A 20,059-nucleotide genomic window follows, 5' to 3' on the forward strand; every position below is an offset into this window, starting at 1 on the left:
TCAGCAACGAAGGTGCTGGGGGTTCAAAAGGCAGCTCGAACAGGGCAAGTACAGCAATGAGCTTCTTATTTGATTAGATGCAATGACGCACTCGGCTGGTGCAGCGTGGCAGAAAACTGGTTTGAATGTGCAACAGAGTGGTTCAAAGATCGGGAGAGTGGCAGAAACCGCTCTGGGGAGTCCTGTTGGTTCAAATGTCGAACAGTGCTTGGAACACCTCTCAAAAGCAGTTTGGAGGCAAAATTCACAGGAATCTTGGCTGTCTTGGCTCTCCAGTTGCTGTGAGTCCTACTCCAGGGTCCTCGGGGACAAGATAGGTCCTCGTTCTCATTCTCCCAAGTACAGGGGAGACTGGCAAACACCTACAGGAACTGTTCACCTCCAGTGAGGTCTGGGGTACCGGTGTAGTTGGCAGAGAGGCAGGTCTGGCTCCAGCAGCAGGTCATCCCCTATGTGCGCTGGGGATGGTCAGGGAGCTGATCTTGCTTCTGTCTTGAACTACTTATCTTAACCTCACAACTGGAGGACGTTGGAAAAGACTGTTCTACCAGAAGGGTGCATTGAATTCTTCTTGAAGTGAATTCCAGTGATGAATCGGTCAAGGAGTGCGCAACCCCCTCCTTTATAGACAAAGGTCCACAGATGATTGACCAAAAGCAAGCCTGCTTTAAGTGGTCTAATCCCTGACCTTTTAACAAGTGGTCTTTGTCTTCTTGCATCTTACCCAATGTACTGTGTGCTAAAGGAAGTGGAAGAGACGGAAAGGAAAGGGGTACAGAGAGAAACAAGATGGTGGAACCCTTTGTTTACTCTGACTAATCCAACCCCTTTGGGACTAGGGAGGTGAGCATGCTATGCTTACACCCCTATGGGACAGGGTAATCTGGATCCCTCTGGAGGTGACTCGCCCTTAGGGGACAAGAATACCCCAAAGAGGGACTTAAGTCATTTTCCCTCCCCCAAATCCCCGCGACACTAACACCTTTATGGGGTATGTAGAAACTAAGGTGCATGATAACTCTGACCTCTTTCTGTGTGGTTGTGCTTCTGACCCAAACTTTACTCAGTTCCTATGGGAAACAGTAGAAACAGCCTCTTTGAGGCACGTCATCTAGAGAGCCAATCAGAAGGGAGAATCTGCAAAGCCTGCAGTGTTTAGGAACGTCCTAACACACACAGGAGGTGTGGCCCAGAGGAGTGAGAGATCGTCCCATGAGGCGTCACGGGCCGCAGTGTGCAGCAAGGTCTGGTGGATGGTTGCCCAGAAAAGTCTGGCACTGCAACACAAACAGGAGCAGAGTACCTCGCAGGGTGGAGGACCAGCCCCAAGGAGGAGTCAGCGGCTGGATCTCCGACGCAGATCAGGAAAGAAGGGAGGCCGCCAACTGAAGTGGAGTCCAGTTGGTCAGTGCAGAGAGAGAAATGTCAGACAAACTGCATACGCCTCCAAAAGAGCGCTGGCCATCCTGCCTGGGCAGGTATGCAGTGCCTCCAACAGCATGGAAGATTGGCGGCATGGCATGGAGAGACAAGCCATGGACTGGGGGAAGGATCAGAGGAACCCCAGAGTGTAGAAGGAGAGAATAACAAGCACCGGAGCAGGGGAAGATCCGAGAAACCCCAGGGTGGGGTGAAAGAGAGGCCCCAGAATTGGGAGAGAGAAAGAGAAGCCACAGAGTGGGGAAAACACAGTGAACCCCAAAAGTGGGGAAATAAAGAGACTAGCCCCGGTGTGTGAGGGAAGAAATGAGGCGAAAGAGTGACACATGCCCCAGAGAGGATAAAACCAAGAAACCCCAAAGTAAAGGGTGGCAGGGAGAATGAGACGAGCCCTTATGTGCCTGAAAGAACCTAGCTAACCCAGAATCGGGGAACACGTGATAGAAAAGACCCAGATTTGGGGAGGAAACAAAACAGGGGAATCTCTCACCAGAGGGAGAAAGCACCAGTCCAAATAGAAACCAGAGAGGAGAGCTGGCTGGAGCCCTAAGACAGCACTCCAGCCATACATGAGCTATATGTTTGGGACTATGAACATAGGCAAGGGCCTAAAAAGACACAGCGGTGGGGGTGAGAAGCAAGCAGCCATCCCTTTCTTTGGCCAAGGCCCAAAAGTATGTCTCTTTGGCCAAGGCCCAAAAGCTGTTTTATGTTTTCTTTTGAGTAGTATGGAGAGAAAGTAGGATAGGAGTTCTAGACAGAGGACTTCATTTATGTTTTGCCATCTTGACACCCTGACGAGCACGCTTTTTGACCTTAATTTGTAAAAAAAATAGGGCTTACTATCACAGATACAGCAAAAGATTAGGTCTTTTGAGTCTGAAGAGAGAATAAACTTATGAAAGCCATGCCTCCTGATCTCCTGATTCTGACTTGCCACACTACACAAACTCTGCCTCCTTCCAGGCCCATTGCATCAAAGGCCATTTGGTATGCAGCATCCTGGTGTTAGAATAGTCTTTTTGTGTCAGGTGTGCCCTTTGATGTTTTTCAGGAAAAACCCTGCTGGGGGCTTCCTGGGCTTGGGAGAGGTATTACTCAACTTCACAAAGGATCAAATTAGAGGTATGGCCATTCATTCTCTGATCCAGAAAAGTTGACGGCACATATGATATACATCAGATGTGACCATTAATTATTTAAACCCTCCACCACCATACCACATAGGGTATGGCTTATATGTTCAGATTACCCTGCCACCAAGTGTGGTGTTTATCATAATCATGGAATTTAGAAGAAGGTGTGAACGTAAATTAAACCTCTGCACTGCTGTGACCTGGCTGTTACAGCACCTGTCAAACAGGGAACCTGTGACCTCTGAATTTGCTCTGTGCCACTGGTGAAGGAGTGTTGTATTAGGAGACTGATGCAGCATGGCACTGGTGTATGTAATGCTTTTGGCATGGATGTTATGAAAGGAAGGGCTGGTTGGCACCCTTTCAGAGATGGAGTTACTCGCAACAATTTTATTAGTTAATACAAATCAAAAATCCAGGGCTTCTACACTTGTAAAATGGCAATTCCTGATAACCGGTGTCCCTTTGGACACAAGACCATATTTCTAATTTTTTAATACAAAAGGGGTGCAATAATGTATGTAATTTGATCAATGACCTTGCAATTCCTTACACTCTTCTGAATTTCTGTCAGTAAAGTCTTGTGGTGAGCTGTTCTGCATTCCAAGTTTGAAATATGCAAATAAATTGTCCCCTGGGGGAGCTGTCTTTGTTAGTTTCTTGTCATTTCTCCAAGCACTACCTTTTTTGCAAGCATTGAATGTCACTTTCTTGGATGCAAGAGTTGGCATTGTCACATGTTTACAAATTTCAAGGCTGTGGCTGTCTTCTTTTGGACATATATTTGAGTGTTTAAGCGTGCTGTTCAAATCCTTTTATCATTCTGCTCATTTCTGAGCCATCACAATTTTTCCACTTTTCATCATAACCTTTGCCATGGTGGCCAAGGCTGAATATAACTGTAGTTGATCTTAGGTCTCCCCCTCAATCCTTCCTAAAGCATTCCCCTAAAGCCCCACTGGTCACCAATTATGAAACACTTTTGGCGTGCATGTATTTATGCACCCTAATCTGTGTCTGGAATTTATGCTACTTGACACACAATGTTTCCGCAGTAGTGCGTGTCCCTGAATCCGTGCCATGTGTAAGCATTCTGTTGATTTGCTGAATTATTTTACTGTGATCATTGTATGCTGCAAAGGTTCCGCTACCAACTTTACAGAACACATAGGGTTCCAAGCCTGGCTCAGGGTATACGACAACATCACTAAGTGTTTTCACATCTCGATTCTGTTACATATCCCACTGAATCCCTACTATTACAGTACACTAAAGTCTTGTTAACGTGTGCAGTACAAACCAGTAATGCTTGCTGATCACAACAAGATCATGCAGTGGGTCCCCGGTTCTGCGCACCCACGTGTGCATCCGTTATACCATTGAATGCCTTCAGAACAGGGGTCTGCAACCTGTGGCTCACCAGATTTGGACTACGACTCCCATAATCTTTCACAGTTGACTGTACTGGCCGGTGCTGATGGGAGTTGTAGTCCAAAACATTTGGGGAGCCAAAGGTTGCAGACCCATGCCTCAGAAGATATGATTGTGTGTCCCCTTTAATTCATAGAATCACTGTTCGATACAGGTAGTGTCCTCTAGAATTCATTACAATTTATTTGCAAAGCCCCAGAAAGCAATGCTCCTATGATACAGGAAGTGGAGTGTTTGGTTATAAGGCTTCTATTCCCACAGTTTTTCCCCATTTAAGTGGAGGAAATACTTGGGATGTGGGGACCCGAGCTTGGTCTTAAAAAAAAGTGCTGATTGTTTTTAAACTGTGTTTTAATTATAGTGCAGTTCTATTGAAAACAGAAAACCCCCAATCCTAGTTGTGACGAATCCCGAACCATCTCCTTAGTGACCATATATCTTCCTGCTAAATGCCTCCCTACCCAACTTTGTCAACTTAAAACAGAGTGATGTTGTGAAGGCATCCAAGAGAGTAACCACCAACGTGCTGACAGAACCATGTTGAGTGGTATGTTTCAGAGAATGTCTCCCCTCCCCTGTTTCATACATCACAGATTGTTTGTAGGCATCCCTTTTTCAGGAATGCCCACATCATAGGTATGACGCATCAGTTGTTGCCCCTCTTCAATTAGTCATCGCAGAACCCAATGTTTTAGCAAATTGTTGACCTGTGTTTAATTTAACATATCCCAGCAAGATTTTGGAAAGTATAGTGATGGGCGAACGTAAGGTGCACGCAGAACAGAATATTTTACTGCATGACTGACAAAGCGGATTTCAGGCAACCAGGCGAATAGTCTGAACTCGTCAATATTGAAGGTTTTCTCTAGCCCTGGTTGAAGACCATACAGCAGCCTTAACTCTTCGACGTCTTGGCTGCCTATGACCCTGTGGATAAGGCTCTGCAAGAGTAGATGTGTATATTGGGCCTTGCTCTAGAAGGGATTCAACATTTGCATTAGAATTGAAGCCAACGTAGCCGAATGGGATGATCCGAGAAAAGTGTTGTGCTATATGCCACACGGCTCCTGCCAATCTTCCCTACATTTCAATATCTACATGCTCCCGGTGGTGCAGAAGATCCAATTACATTGATTCCAAATTCACACGGATGACACCCAGATCCCCTTGCAAAGGAAGCCAGGTGAACATTACAATGCACTTAGATGTACACTGTTCTCCCACATCATCTGTGGAGTGTGTCAGATTAGCATTATCGTCTCTTTAATACAATTGCCTTCGGACACTAATGACACTTATAATTTGGGTACACACTGTATAGTTATGCTGATGACAGACTGTTGTTTCTGACAATATCTTCCACTTCTGAAAAGAAAACAGAGAAACCTCTGATGATCTGTCTTAAAAGGTTGTATGGACAAACTCAAATTGAATCTGACTACAACCAGACTACTAGTGTTTCGCCAACATTCGATCACTACACTGTGACTCGTGGCTTCTGGCCACTTCCTCACTCTGCCAGTAGTACAATCAAGAGTCTAGGGTTTACACTGGACACGGATATAACCTCGAAGATAAGATTGCTGTCATCATTGGAGGAATATCTTTCCTTACCTCGACCTAAATAGAGTGGCGCACTGGTGGACCTCGTAGGTTGTAGAATCGATCACAGCAATGAAGAATACCTGGGCTCCCTTCAATACATGATTAAGTGATTGCAGTGGCTTCTTCTTGGACCACAGTGGTTTGAGCATATGACACTAGCTTGACGCAGCCTTTAATGGATGCCTGTCCAATGAAGGCCTACATGAAAGTCTCTCTCGTACACTCAGAAGTGATGCAGGGGAAATGCCCCCTTTGATTCAATCGAAATGTAATCATTGCGTACCAATTAGATTTCTACATACTTTTGGGAAAGCCTTAATTCATGACCCAGAGGTAAAAAGGATTTGCTTGGAAGGTAGATTTGTTAACTATCTGACTCCTAAGCTCTGGAACAAGTTGCCCTGTACCTGTAGCTACACGGGATGAGGCACATCTTCTTCGCCACCCTGGTATTCATCGAACATAAATTGGGACTCTGTAATCGCACACACCTCTCAGATTAAGCCAGTACAAAGCGGCTGATCTATTGGCAAAAGATACCATTTTTAAACATACATAGCATAAAATAACATTGGATGAATAGTATCCACTACTCCTTAAATGTATTTAAAGTGGAGATGTTGCTACTGTGTGGCGAGAAGGATATAAGTGAACATTCCTCCTGGCACTGGGTACAAGCAGCCCTCTGGTGCAAAAAAAGACAACAATTTAGACACCATTTTTAATCCAAAACGTTTGCCACCCAAATAAACACAAGTATCCAGCTATTGATATTCCACACGGTCCTGCGCTTGCTATAATCCTTGCATTGGGTGGAATGTATCATATACCGAATCCTGACATGCCAAGATCATGGTCACGTTATCTAAATGGGATTCACTATCAAGCAGGCGCATTGATATATGCAGCTCCAGACTCCTTGGACGCGAAGCAGATCTATTCAGATCGAATTTTCAATGCACATCTATCAACATTATTCAAGGCCCACCGTAATTATGAATTGGACCAATATGACACAGTAAACAGGAAATAGTGGTAGAGACGAGGAAATCTGTGATGCCGCTGCCGCACCAGACAAGCCTCAAATTGATGCAATAGACCACATACAGCCTTGTGCTGTGACTGACATAGTGCCAAGCACAGGTCTGCTCTGTGACACAGCGGGGACAGTGTTATTCTCTGCAGTAGGGACTGTCCACGTTCCAGGCCGGATGAGGAGTGTGGTCCAAACACTGGGCATCCTGTCTCTTCTGTGGCTAGCGGATGTAATATCAAGTCGCTGACTTTAATCCCTGTCACTGAAACCTGCACATCACTCCTACTCTGTCGCAGAGTAAATGCAGCCTGGGCCGGAGCATTGGCGGAAACCGATTGGGTGGCTTAAGGTGGCGATGGAAGGTGGGAACACATCTGGTATGTTTACTTATTATACAAACCCCATATCTGGTTCCTGCCTTTATTTCACTAAATCTCCCAACAGTTTTACAACTGTACTATCAACACTGAAAGAAACACTAAGAGAAAATCACAGCCATTACTTTGTCATTGTCCACCACAGCAGGCAGCTTTATTCACCCTCCCCTTTCCAATCCCCCGCCATTCACATAGTCATTTGCACCTCTTAAGAGGCATGCACAGGACTATAGCCACCCCCTCAGCCCACGCATTACTTGCTGTGACGAATGCAGGGAATTCGTGAATTCGTCCCTTCTCCCCAATGGGATGCCCCTGCCCCCTCCTGAGGCTAGGGCGGTGAGCTGACTCTCCAACAAGCCAAAGACGTAGCTGAAGGTAATACAAATAGTAACCAACAAGACAGAGAGGCTTTGATACAACCGAGACAAAGAAGCTGAAACATGATGAAAAGGCGAGCCGATGCTGAGGGAAGTGTACGCATGCAGGAGAAGCCCCCGTACATCGTAACACCTGAGGGAGGTGGGTCTGAAGAGGGTAGCGAAGCCTACGACATTCTGAAGTGCCCTGAGTCTAAGAGCCAGGCGCTGGAAGTCCAGCGTGTATGCGGATGGAGAAACCGAGGAGGCGGTAACCCAAATCTCGTTGGTGGGTAATGCACCTAGTCAACAGTCAACGACACAGAGACAACAATGTAGAGAAAGCAGTGATCTGGCCTGCTGCACGCAGGAATACCTGACCACCGAGAGGAAGTGGATGAAGAGCGGGACGCCAACAAAAGCAAGAAACTGAGTGAACGACAAGAATCCTGACCCGAAGACATTCCCCTGCAGCTATCGAGTTAACGGAGAGAACGGGAGACTTGTGAGGCTGCCAGGGAATTCTTACTCAACTCGTCCCAGTAGAATTGACGAGAGAATGGATATAAAGTCTATCAAGTGGAATTATAATATTGTGAGAAATAGAATCATGGTTGAATCTGAAAGGGAAATTAAGACTAGAATACAGACACCCTGGGAAAAGGGGGAAACGCCTCGTACATTAAGAAGGGAAGAGTAGAACAGGCACGAGAGCCAGAGTATAAGGGTAAAAAGAGAATTCTATGACGTGAACGCAAGTGAAACCCTTAAAAGAAAAGACACTCAAAGCACGTCAACCCAAGAAAGGGGGAACGTTGATTGGCAAGAAAGCATACCCCACATAAGAAAGACTTTGCTACATAGATCCAAAAGACGTCTCAGTTTGGCTAAAAGATCCCTACAAACTAATTCCTAAAGGAGAGGGGAAACTCAAGGATCTTTAAGAATTACGAGAACTTGTTCAGAAGGTGGCCAGGGAATATTTTAGAATAGACTTCTAACAAGAGCCCTACAGTAGATGGAGCACAAGTAAAAAAAGGACCTGCAGTAGAACGGGGACATTCTCCTAGTCTTATTTTTTATTAGAATAGTGGTAGGGTCAGTTAGGTGTAGTTTTTGGACATCACACTTCGTCTTTTCTTTTGTGAGACTCCCGGACGACTGACGAGCACCTTAATTATTAATATAGGCAGGGAACACCTGTAGCGATAGGGAAAGATACGTCTTTTTCTTGTCATTTAATAAATAACAAAGTGAAATGCCAACCCAGTGTCCGCTTCCTGCTTCTGACCCGCCACACTGCGCACACATCATGTAGCAATTTCAGGTAATCGTGTTTAATTGCAGAAAACCAACGTTGATCAGAACAAGCACTGCCGTGATCAGAGTTTCTTTTCTGCTATTAAGCAGGGTTATCGGGCAGCTCAGGAATGGGTGTTATGTCCCAAGCAGGCTAATCAAATAAACCAAACTAAACCAGTCTGTGAGAAAGAGATGACACTAGCTGTTATCAGCGGAGCCTCAGTTCAAATCCCCGTCCGGGAACGGTGCTCCCGGTTAGAGTTCCTGCCTGCTTAGACCTCTGGTGACGGGAAGGCTATATGATGGCACCAAGGGAGAGTGGCAGGAGACCAGCTATTGTTGCCTTGTGGGCGGTTTATGGGCAGGGGGCATACATGAGGGGGGTGAATCGGAACAGGAGATATGTATGTTGTCTACGATTTGACTAACTCCCATCTCCAAACGGTATTGCTGATCCACAGGTGTAGCTGCAGGGGGGAATAAACATAACATTGTTAGCTGTTCTTGGTGACATTTTAGACAACCCAAACTTGGTATTGTCGTCAATGATGCCACTGTGATCGTCCAATCAAAAATTACATATTTTTGCATGTTTGCTCGAGAGGCAAAAGAACCTGGAGTTGGTTAAGGGACACCTGACTAGTGTTCTAAACAAACAAATGCCCAGTGCCACACCCACTACCATCCCCCTTTTTCTCATTTCGAATCTACCCCTTTCAAGTGTCACCTGCATGTAAATTTAATAGTTAGAGAAAGGATTTGAATTGCCGCTGCAAAATCTGGACACCGCTTTTCATGCATGTCCCAAAAATGCGCTTGTAAACGGTTTAACGAATCCCACCCACATCCGGTTACATGTACATTTAGGGAAAATGTTGGCATAGGTGACGTACCAGCATCAAAGATGGGGTCAAGAATGGATGATCTTCAGGCTTTCTCCAATATGAAAAACCGATTTCATTGCAATGGCAAAAGGTTTTGGTGGTAATTACTCTGAAATCACTCTAAACTCGTACTGATGCCTACACAGTGCTTTGCTGTTTAAAATAGAAATTGTCTTTTTCAGGCCAGATAATTGTCGTCCTTGTTTAACCCCAAATGCCACGCTGGTAGCTTGTGGGAGATACCCTTTGAGTGCTTCTGCAGCAATGGAAATAGGTCCTGATTTCTGTGTACAGTGTTAATGGAAGCAAATGATTATTACAAATTAAGAAATTGAAGCCTAATAACGGTCACCATCACTCATCCTTATGTTATCTTTCCCTTTTTGGTGTGACCTATGTCTGTCTGTGTCCTTCCCCCTCCCCCCGTTTCCTTTTCACCTCACAGAACATGGTGTACACCCTGTGTGGGACACGGGTCCGCTCATACAGACAGCCTTTAAGACCACATGGTGGTGGTGTGTGCAGTAGAAAACACAACTTTAATCGATTGGCCACTTTTGCAGGGAAAGTATTAGAGAGGAAATTACTTTCCACTAAAGGGCATTTTCAGTCTGTTTATTGTGTCTGTCTATTGTGTATAAGTCCTGGCTTGCCAACAAGAACTCTTCCACTGCCTGACTGCATCCTTGCTGCATCCTTTGCCTGTATCCTCTTACATATGCCTTCTGACCACCATGTAACCCGGTCACATGCACTTATTGTCATTTTTATGTATGTAGCTCTATAACCTGTTGTAACCTGCTCTAAGTCTCTGGCTCCTATTTACCTCGGGGTTGGGCGCGCGGTACAAATAAAGAAACTAAACTAAACAGGTGCTTGATACTTTCCCACCAGCAGAGAGAGGTCGTTTTAGGAGGAAGACCCTTTATAAACCATATTCTTTGCATTCTCCTTTAGCAGTTGGTCTGAATGCGTGCGTGCCATCTGGGAAGCCAGTAATGCCTTCATGACTTAACATAACGAATCCCCCTGCATGCCTACGTTCACAAGCTGTCCAGATTGCCCAACAGACTTCTAACTGCCCTGGCAGTGCAATAAACTGTAAGGTGCCTCGCGTACCAATAGCCGCCGCAATTAGAAAACTGGCAGCAAGTGCAGTCGTTTACTATGCAAATGAGATGCCTGTGCAGGTTTCATTCTGTCTCTCTACATGGCGCTGACTCTTCCTCTGGTGCCTTTCCTTGCAGTTCCCAATGGGTCCCGGCCCCGACGGTCCAATGGGAGGAATGGGCGCAATGGAGCCACATCATATGAATGGATCGTTAGGTAAGTATACCCCGCGCATGCTCCTTTGGGACTCTTCACCTGCTCTTACATTCTTTATGCACGGTCTTGAAATCCTCTGACTTACATGTTGTAAGCAGTTATCCTATCCTGGCAACCTCTTGAGGCTTCCAGATAATGAATGAGCTATGCAAACTGATTATTTATATATTTATTTATAGATATAGATATAGATATATATATATATATAATATTTATTTAGGTTTACATAGGAAGTGCTTGATCCACCAAATGCCTATGTTAAAGTGCTAAAGATCACAGAGTTGAAAAGTGTGTGTGGTGAGGTGTGTTGGGGAGGGGGCTATTGGTGCTGCAGAATTATTGTCCAGACCTATTTATCTTGAGCGCTAATGTATTCATAAGCAGGAGGGCACTTTTTATCATTTATTTTATTTATTGTTTACATTTGTAAAGCGCCTAAGCCCTAGGGCATCGGGGCACTGATGTGGAACCAGTTACATGCAAGGGCATAGCCATGTCTTTAGCGCCTCCCGGAAAGGCCAGTAGGAGTCTTCTGCCCTTAGTACAGGGGGGAGTGCGTTCCAGTGATGCACTGCCAATGCCGGGAAACTGGAACCTCTGCCTTTGATTTTCTTGAAGGTTGGTGGCACCAGGCGGTGAGAATGGAAATATCTAGCAGGTCTGGTGGATTTGGCTCACATGAATTTCTAAGACTTGTAGTCAGGGGCCACACTTCACTTGGAACAATTTGTTGCTAGAGCCAAGAATGTACATCCTCCAATTCCTATTTTCTTGAACGTAGGGAAGTCTAAAAGTCCTAAGTGGCTAAACTTTGTATCTTCACAGCTTCTGCACCTGGAACCATGGGAAACTGTTATAACATGCGTCATTGAGAGTACCTTAAAGTTTACCCAGGTTCCCAGTGGCAGCCAGTCCAGGTCTTGCAGGGCTGGGAAGATATGTCCCGGCCCCCAGGTCCAGTGTAGCAAAGGAGGGCTGCGAGGATGACTCTGGGGGAACCGAGATAACGCAGAGCAACGCGGTCGAACCATGGTCCCACGCTAAGAGGCTGGTCTCTGCATTAAGCACAATATAAAAGATGAATACATTTTAATTAACAAAAGGTCAGAGCCATTTTATCCTCATATTCAATTCTGAAGGTGTTCCAATTAGTATTTATGATTCATGGTACAAACAATGTACTGTTAGGATGGGTTTTGTGACAAATGAAATGAGCACCAAGCCCAGTTTGCTTTATGCATTTAGTGATTTAAACATACAACCCTTTTCACACCGACATGTTTGTCAAATAAAGATCTATGGCCATTCTTGTGTTCCTAAAATGCGATTTGATGTTCTGCAAAGGATCCAAGACATTGGTGTTATTTGTCACCATTCCCTTTCTTCTAGGGATATTTCAAGAGTCCAATAGGAGTGCACTAAATGTCTCGTTATATCAGAAAATAATTTAAAAAAAAAAGGTTATTGTAGATTTTGATAATGTGCTTTGCTCAGTAAAACACGTGTAACGTTTTTACTAGTACTATAATATATACTGGAAGTGATCAATCGAAAGCAACATAGTAAGATTTTAAGAAGAACCAGTTGATAACGTTAATACAATTAAAAAATCTGCTTTCTGAACAATTTCTTTTGCCGAGAATGCACACCATTCGTCTCTCAAAATGATCTTCTTTCGCCGAAATGGTCATGCTCTGATTAAAACCTGTGATCTGCCTGTTCTGTGAACACCAAGACCATGTTTCTTTTTGCATGCGAATGACAGATTGGTTGGTAGTGCTGTTGAAACCACACGTTACAGTTTCATAAATATGATTCATTAGCAAATAGTTGTAGACCCTGCAGCCTAGTCATTTTTATCCAGAGAGTCATCATAGACATATCGAGTGTACCTTGACTTGCCTACGATGTCACGCAGAACTCAGGGGTGGAAAAAGACCCCCTTGTTGACCACTACCCTAGCACAACACCATTTTATGGTGTGTTTTTTTTTCCTTTCTTTGCATAATTTTCTTCAACTGGCTGGGTTTCTGCTAGTACAGAAGCAGCCTCAATTGTCTCTTTTAAAGGGATCAACTGCTGTCACAGAGGCAGAGAGGTCATGAAAAGTAATCACTCCCTCAGGCACCGATAGGAGCTCAACTTGAAGGGAGCACTTGACAGTGGGTTTTCCCTCAAAGCATCACCAGCGCTCTAGTGAGGATCTGGGTGATCTGCCTGCAAAGGTTTTTTTTTCGTGGGCAGACTGCCCGCAGTAAAAAACTGCTTGTGCCCCCATTTTGACCGTTCATTGTAAAAGGCGACCTGAGCATTTTTTGTGCCCTTCCTCCATTGTTAAGAATATGGGGGACATTCCAAGATGGCCGCCGGCACTGAGTAGCTGTGCCGACGGCGCTCCCTGGACCCGGCTGTAGGGAAGGTGCCCACCACTCCCTCAACGGACCTGTGCCGGCATCGTTTGGACCCCCACGAACCTCAGGGGGGGGTCGGAGAGAGTTGGCGGCGTGTTCAGAGCCGGAGTCGCTGCAGCGGGCAGGAGTGTGCTGCCGCGTCCGAGGAGCGGAGGAGGAGCTGCTGAGGCGACTGCTGCGGGCCCGCTTGCGTGTGGTGCTGCGTTGCCGGAGACTGGGTAGGGCCACGCCGCACCGCGGGGAGTCGCTGTGGTCCTACCCCTGCGGTGAGCACAGCCGCGGGGCCTGACCTGGGGAGGAGCATCTCGGCCTCAGAGCGGCCTTCCCGCCTTCTTCACCGGCGGCTCCTCAGGCTGCCGGGTGGCTGCGGGGCCCGGCGCTCCCCAGGGAAAGAGTTCGGCGGCCGGGGGAGGTCGGGTCCAGCGGCGGACCCGGTGGCGGGCGGCCCCCATGACCAGAAGCTGCGTGGTGTGACGGAGGAGGAGAGTCCAGATGCGGCGGAGAGTGGAGGCACCCATACCTGGCTCCTCCCGGAAGGAGTGCCCCGGTGGTGGAGGACGCGGTCGGCGGCAGATCCGGTGGCATGGGACCGTGTGGAGACCAAAGGCAGTTAGCCGCAAGGTGAGAGCTCCGGGGCTGCGTTGGGAGGTGGCGCACTTATTTTATTTATTTATTTATTTGGGGGAGCGTGCTCAACGCGGCGAGGATCATTCCACTCCCTTAAGGAGAGACTTAGAGTGGCACCTGGGTGTGGAGGCAGGGGATCGGACTATGTGGGTCCCCCAGTAATTGGGGGACGAATTGAGGCTGCGTGAGTGGTCCTGTGGCCAGCATTTGTCCTTGGATAAGGACCCAGGAAGAAGCCAGGGAAGGATCGGAGCTGCCCACCTGGAGGAGAAATTACCGGCATGACTACAAGGCCCAAGGGCAGAAGGGGAAAGCACTTACAGACCTCTGGAGACAGCACGGGTACTCTACACGCCATGTGGTCGGCACAGAACCTGAAGGAGGGGTCCGGGGTCTTGTGGGGAGCGGCAGGGGAGGATTCCGTGCCAGGGCAGGCAGAGGACTTGGCAAATATGCCCAGGCGGGAATTCATCGGAGAACTGCATTCCCTGCAGGCAAACCTGACTAAGACTTTTCAAGAGCAATTTCAGTTATTGCGCACAGACTTGAGCGAAGCTGTAGGGGAGTTAAAGCAGGAGATGTGTCAACTGGGGGAGAGAACCTGGACATCCTGGAGAAAGGTCTTCAAGAAGCAGATACAGAAAATGCAGCAAATAGTGAAGCTATAGAGAGGCTGGATGTCGCCACCAGGAATCTCGAACTCCAAGTGGAAGACCTGGAAAACAGGTCTCGCAGGGTCAACATCCGGGTCAAAATGCTGCCTGAATCTGTGACCGATAAGTCCTTGAAAGCGGTGCTCCAGGGTATCTTCGCAGACATCTTGAGTACGGGCAGCCCGGAAGCGGGGGAGCTAGATCGAGTGCACAGAACCGGTCGACTGACCAAAGGCCAGGCGGCGAGGCCAAGGGATGTCCTAGCTGCTTTTACTCGATATGCCCAGAAGGAAGCGGTTCTCAGAGAGGCGAGATTACGAGAGCCAATTATATTCGAGGGTCAGAGTATCGCCCTCTTTCAAGATTTGGCGAGCAGTACTCTACTAAAGAGGCGACTAATGGGCCCAGTGGTAAAGGTTCTTAATGAGAGATCGATTTGCTACAGGTGGACCTTCCCCTTTGGCTTGCTCTTTGACTGGGAAGGGTCCCAGAGACGAATCACATCCCTTCAAGAGGGGACTGCTCTTCTTCATATCGAGCTGGAGGAACCCCCTCCTGGTGTGGCCGCTCCGGACCAAGGCCTTGGGACTGGACGACGGTTCGAGAAAGGAGGAGAAGGGGCACCAGGGGAAACAGTCGGCAGAGGGAGGGAGCTCCTGGTGATACAAGTAGTACCTCTCCTGTGCAGCCGTGATTCGGCTCATGAAGATAGGGGTGATGGGCCTCTATAGGGTGTCTTAGTTCATGAGGTCTTAGGGGGCGCAACCATGTTGGAAGCAGAAAGGGCGACGATGCCCGAGTTTGGTGGAACGAGAGGGCGGAAAGGTTGTGACCTTAAGGGGAGAGGGGGATGGGTTGGGGAGTTTCCGGGTGGGTTCAGGGGGGTGGCAACGAGCAAAGCATACAGAGCAAGGGGGACACGATGCCTCCTGCTTTCAGCGTTTTTCTCAGTGGGGGGTTCCCTTAGGTGGCTAACGCATAATGTTCGGGGGTTGAATACCCCCCTTAAAAGGAAAAAGTTGGAGCACTTTACGCAAAAGGAGAAGCCAGATATTATGGGGCTCCAGGAGACGCATCTTCTTCATAGGGATCAGGGCAGGTTGAAATTGCGGGGTTTTGACCAGATTCTGCACGCCTCGAGCCACTGCAAAGCTAGGGGGGTGGCCCTGGCAATTAGGAATTCGGTAGATTTCAAACTCAACGGGGTGCTTAGAGACAAAGAAGGGAGGTATATCGTAGCTAAAGCGAAGTGCCAAGGTGTCCCTTTGACAATAGCGGTAGTATACGCTCCCAACACGGGCCAGGAATCCTTTCTGCGGCGGGTCTTGAAGTTGCTGGAAGAGTTCTCGTGGGGTCATATAGTTCTCCTTGGGGATCTCAACATTACCTGGGATAAGGGAAAGGATAGGACGGGATGTAGCGGGGAGAGGGGAGGAGCTATAATGTCAGCGGATTTGAAAGAAAGTGTTGGTAGGCTGGGGTTACGCGACGCCTGGAGGGAGTGTAGGGGTGATGAGGAGGGCCATACTTTCCTGTCGGGCGTCCATGGTTCGCAATCCAGAATTGATTATATATGGGTTTCGGTTGCCTTAGTTGGAGCTATTCGGGAGGTCTGTACGGGGCCGATAGGGATTGCAGATCATAAGATAGTCTCTCTAGAGATGGATGTGGGTCAGAGAAGAAGGGGAATCTGGGGTTGGAAGCTCCCAGTATCCATCTTGAGGGATCCAGTAATCAGAAAAGATATTGAAGAGAAGATTAAGCTCTTTTTCGATACCAACAAGAGGGAGGATACTGGGGAGGACGTGCGGTGGGATGCCTTTAAGGCCATGCTCAGGGGAGAATTAATAGCGATATCCGCCCACCGGGTGAAACAACTGCAAGTGTTGGAATCGCAGTTAGAAGCTGAAGTGGAGGCGGCTAGACAGGCGGCGGGGGGCACCCCTTCTCGAAGAGCAATGCGGGAATATAGAAGGGCGGTTGGGCAGCTGGAACTTCTGCGCACTAAGAAGGCGGAAGGGGCCTTGCTGTCGGTGCGACAACAGTATTACGCAAAGGCTAATAGGACTGGCTCCCTGCTGGCGCAGTTACTGAGAGGTAAAAGGTCGAGAAATGCGATTACGGCATTAAGGTCGCCAACGGGGGAGCGGGTCACTGATCAGGAGGGAGTGCAGGAGGCTTTTGCTGAATATTATGAGTCACTCTATGCCTCCCAACACCCTTCAGGTGATCAGCAGGAGGACTTCCTCCAAAAAATCCACTTAAGGGAAATTAGTAGTGCGGTACGTGAAGTCCTCAATCGAGAAATTGCTAAGGAGGAGGTGCGGGGATTGATAGGGGCTCTGCCACCAGGTAAGACTCCAGGCCCGGACGGTTATACGGCCGCCTTTTATAAGTTGTTCAGTGTGCAGTTAACCCCACATCTCACCTCGTTATTCAACTCATTTCGCCTCTCGGGCAGAATTACGCCCTCCATGGAGGAGGCCAATGTCACCCTAATTTTGAAACCAAATAAAAACCCGGAAGACAGAGCTTCATACCTCCCTATAGCGCTGATTAATCTATATGCTAAGATCTTCACTAAGATCCTGGCCAACAGGCTTGACTCCATCCTCCCAGACCTGATACACCCGGATGAAGCTGGGTTTATCAGGGGCAAACAAACCGCAGACAATATCCGTCGGGTGGCCCATATAGTCGAAAAGGTCCAGAAAACGCACACTCCCGCAGTCCCGGTGGCTCTGGACGCGGAAAAGGCTTTTGACCGCGTGGAGTGGTCCTTCCTTTTTCGGACAATGGAAAAGATGGGTTTTGGGGGGAACTTTCTGGCGATGGTTAAGGCTAACTATCAGGCGCCCTCCATTAGAGTAATGGAGAACGGGATTGCCTCTAGGAAGATATCTTTGCAGAGGGGGACAAAGCAGGGGTGTCCCCTCTCCCCAATACTTTTTGCGCTTTATTTGGAACCACTACTTCAGGCCTTTCGGGAGGCAGGGGACATCCAGGGTGTCCCATTCGGAGGTGAGCAGCATAAGGTAGCAGCCTTTGCTGATAATATGTTGCTCATGCTCACAACCCCTCGGAATTCATTGCAGGCTAGTGTCGCCCTTTTAGAGGCCTTTGGGTCGGCTTCAGGTTTTGAATTTAACGCCAACAAATCTGAGGTTTTGAATTTAACGCTTGGACTAGCGGAAGGGGAGAATCTGCGGGCGGCTACTGGCTTTCTGTGGAGCTCAGGAGGGATTTGTTACCCAGGGGTGAGAATTACAGCTTCTCTGGCTGGATGGTTTTCGGCAAATTACCCCCCGCTTCTTAAGGCAATTAAGAGGGATTTCCTGAAGTGGAGAGAGCTGAGGGTGTCATGGCTGGGGCGGATAGCTGCGGTTAAAATGGGTACACTTCCACGGCTCTTGTACCTATTCCAGGCGGTTCCGCTGCCAGTCCCGGCAAGCTACTTCAGGGAGCTGGAAACCCTGACCAAGGGATTCATTTGGGAAGGGAGAAGGCCTAGGGTGGGAACCAGACTATTGATGGCACCGAAGAGTGAGGGAGGACTAGCATTGCCGAATTTTAGACAATATTACGAGGCAACCCAGCTGCGAATTATTAGGGAATGGTTGAAGGGGGAGGAAGGAACGCGGGATAAATTGTGGGTATGGATGGATAGGGCCGTAGTGCACCGAAACCTAGCGGATGTACTGTGGCTCCCGAAACAACACAGACCAGGTCACCTCTATGAGAGTTCCATCACCAAACTGATGGCTGACATTTGGGATAGGCTGGTGGGTTTAGAAGGGATCACCACATTCCCTTCTCCCTTCACCCCCATCTTTGGCAACAGGGATTTTTCCCCAGGCATGGAGAGAGGAGCTTTTCACAAATTGGCAGGAAGGGGGGCTGTCGGAAACTGTGCGATATGTTTTCTGGAGGGGAATTGTTATCGTTTAACGATTGTAAGAAGCATTTTACAGTACAAGAAAAAGAGAGGTTGAGGTATGCCCAGATTCGCCATTGGGTTCTCCACCCAGGGATCAAGAAGGCGGCTACAAGGGACCCGACGCCCTTTGAAAAATTCCTGCTCACGAATGACAGGGCGAGAGACCTCGTCTCCAACATTTATAAGATTCTGGCTGGCTCTAACGAGGGGGTCCAATGGGCATACATGCGGGAGTGGGAGTGGGAGCGGGTCCTGGGACGCGGGGTCAGTCGGACGGACTGGGGGAAGTTGTGGAGGAGAATTCCTAAACTGGTCAGGGCGCCCCAGCTACAAGAGACATGGTATAAGATCATGTTTAGGTGGCACTATACCCCTGTACGGCTTAATAGGTATTATCCTACTGTGTCGGGGATGTGCTGGAGGGGCTGTGGGTTGGCGGGCTCCGCGGAGCACATCTGGTGGGACTGCCCAAAGCTTGCATCGTTCTGGGGGGAGGTGAGGGAGGCACAGGGACTGGCCTTTGGGTTGGGAGACGGGAGGACTCCAGCACAAATTCTCTTGGGTGTCCGGGTGGACTCTGGGGCAGGTGAATCCAGAGGAAGAGAAAAAGCTGTTGCTATTACGACTCTTGCCGCTATGCAGTTAATAGCCCAGAGATGGAAAAGCCCAGAGGTACCTATGATTCAGGACTGGTTCCGAAAGCTGTGGGAGATAGTGGCCCTGGAATGGGCGACTTATGCCATGGACAACAAGGCCCAGAGCTTTGCGGCGGACTGGGGGGGGAATCTACTGAAGGTTCTTAAAGGCGATTTTAAGGTGATGTGGTGCCCACAGCGACTGAGGCTGTTGGATTTGCAATGACTGTAGAACTTTTCTAGACTGGTCGGTGGGTGAAGGGGATAAGCTCGTTGCCGGGAGGGAGGGATATGGGTGGGTGAGGGGGAAGGGAATGCTTGCTTGTTATTTTGTGAAAATCAATAAAAAGAGCTTTAAAAAAAAAAATAATAATATGGGGGACACCCCTGCAACTGCAGATACCAAACATTGGGAGCGGGGGACACCTCCGCTCCTCATCGTCAGTATTTTCGAACCTAAATTGTTCTAAAAAACTTGAACTAATGATAGTGACTGAATTCGGTCAAATCTACCGTGCTTTCAATTTTCTTTTAACAATTTGGGTAATACCCTGTAATGACATGCTACTCTGACATGTTACAAGGTGCTCAATTAATCCCAAAACAACCAATAACTTTCAACTTTCATTATAAAAATTGGTACAGAAAGCAATTGGGGATCCCAGTCTAGGGTATCTCGAAGAAGCCTCCCTAGCCTAGGCTCCCTATTCGACACAGATTGCTCCAAGAATCGGTAGTAGGTCCCACTACTGTCTAATTCTCTCATTTGCCCCTAAGAGGCTTAAATTAAAGTCCCATCAGGGACTTCTAAGGGACCTAGCAGGGTAGTCTGCTTGTTCTGGTGCCCTTCTCCCGATGGTTGTCTCTTAACCTTCTCACCGTTTGCTCGTCTATTTCTCT

The 20,059-nt window shown here is 47.9% G+C and overlaps 1 protein-coding gene across 6 annotated transcripts in view; it reads left to right on the forward strand.

Annotated features, from left to right (window-relative positions):
* Nucleotides 1-20,059, forward strand: part of LOC138572668 (single-stranded DNA-binding protein 3-like) — a 1,217,622-nt gene that overhangs the window by 1,155,030 nt on the left and 42,533 nt on the right. For all 6 annotated transcript variants that reach the window (XM_069649275.1, XM_069649276.1, XM_069649277.1 and 3 more), the window contains one exon: nucleotides 10,818-10,896. In XM_069649275.1, the coding sequence (XP_069505376.1) occupies nucleotides 10,818-10,896 (79 nt within the window). The remainder of the gene's footprint in view (nucleotides 1-10,817; nucleotides 10,897-20,059) is intronic.

Source organism: Ambystoma mexicanum, chromosome 1p (assembly GCF_040938575.1).
Source record: "Ambystoma mexicanum isolate Mex_15411 chromosome 1p, UKY_AmexF1_1, whole genome shotgun sequence".
NCBI classification, from domain to species: Eukaryota; Metazoa; Chordata; class Amphibia; order Caudata; family Ambystomatidae; genus Ambystoma; species Ambystoma mexicanum.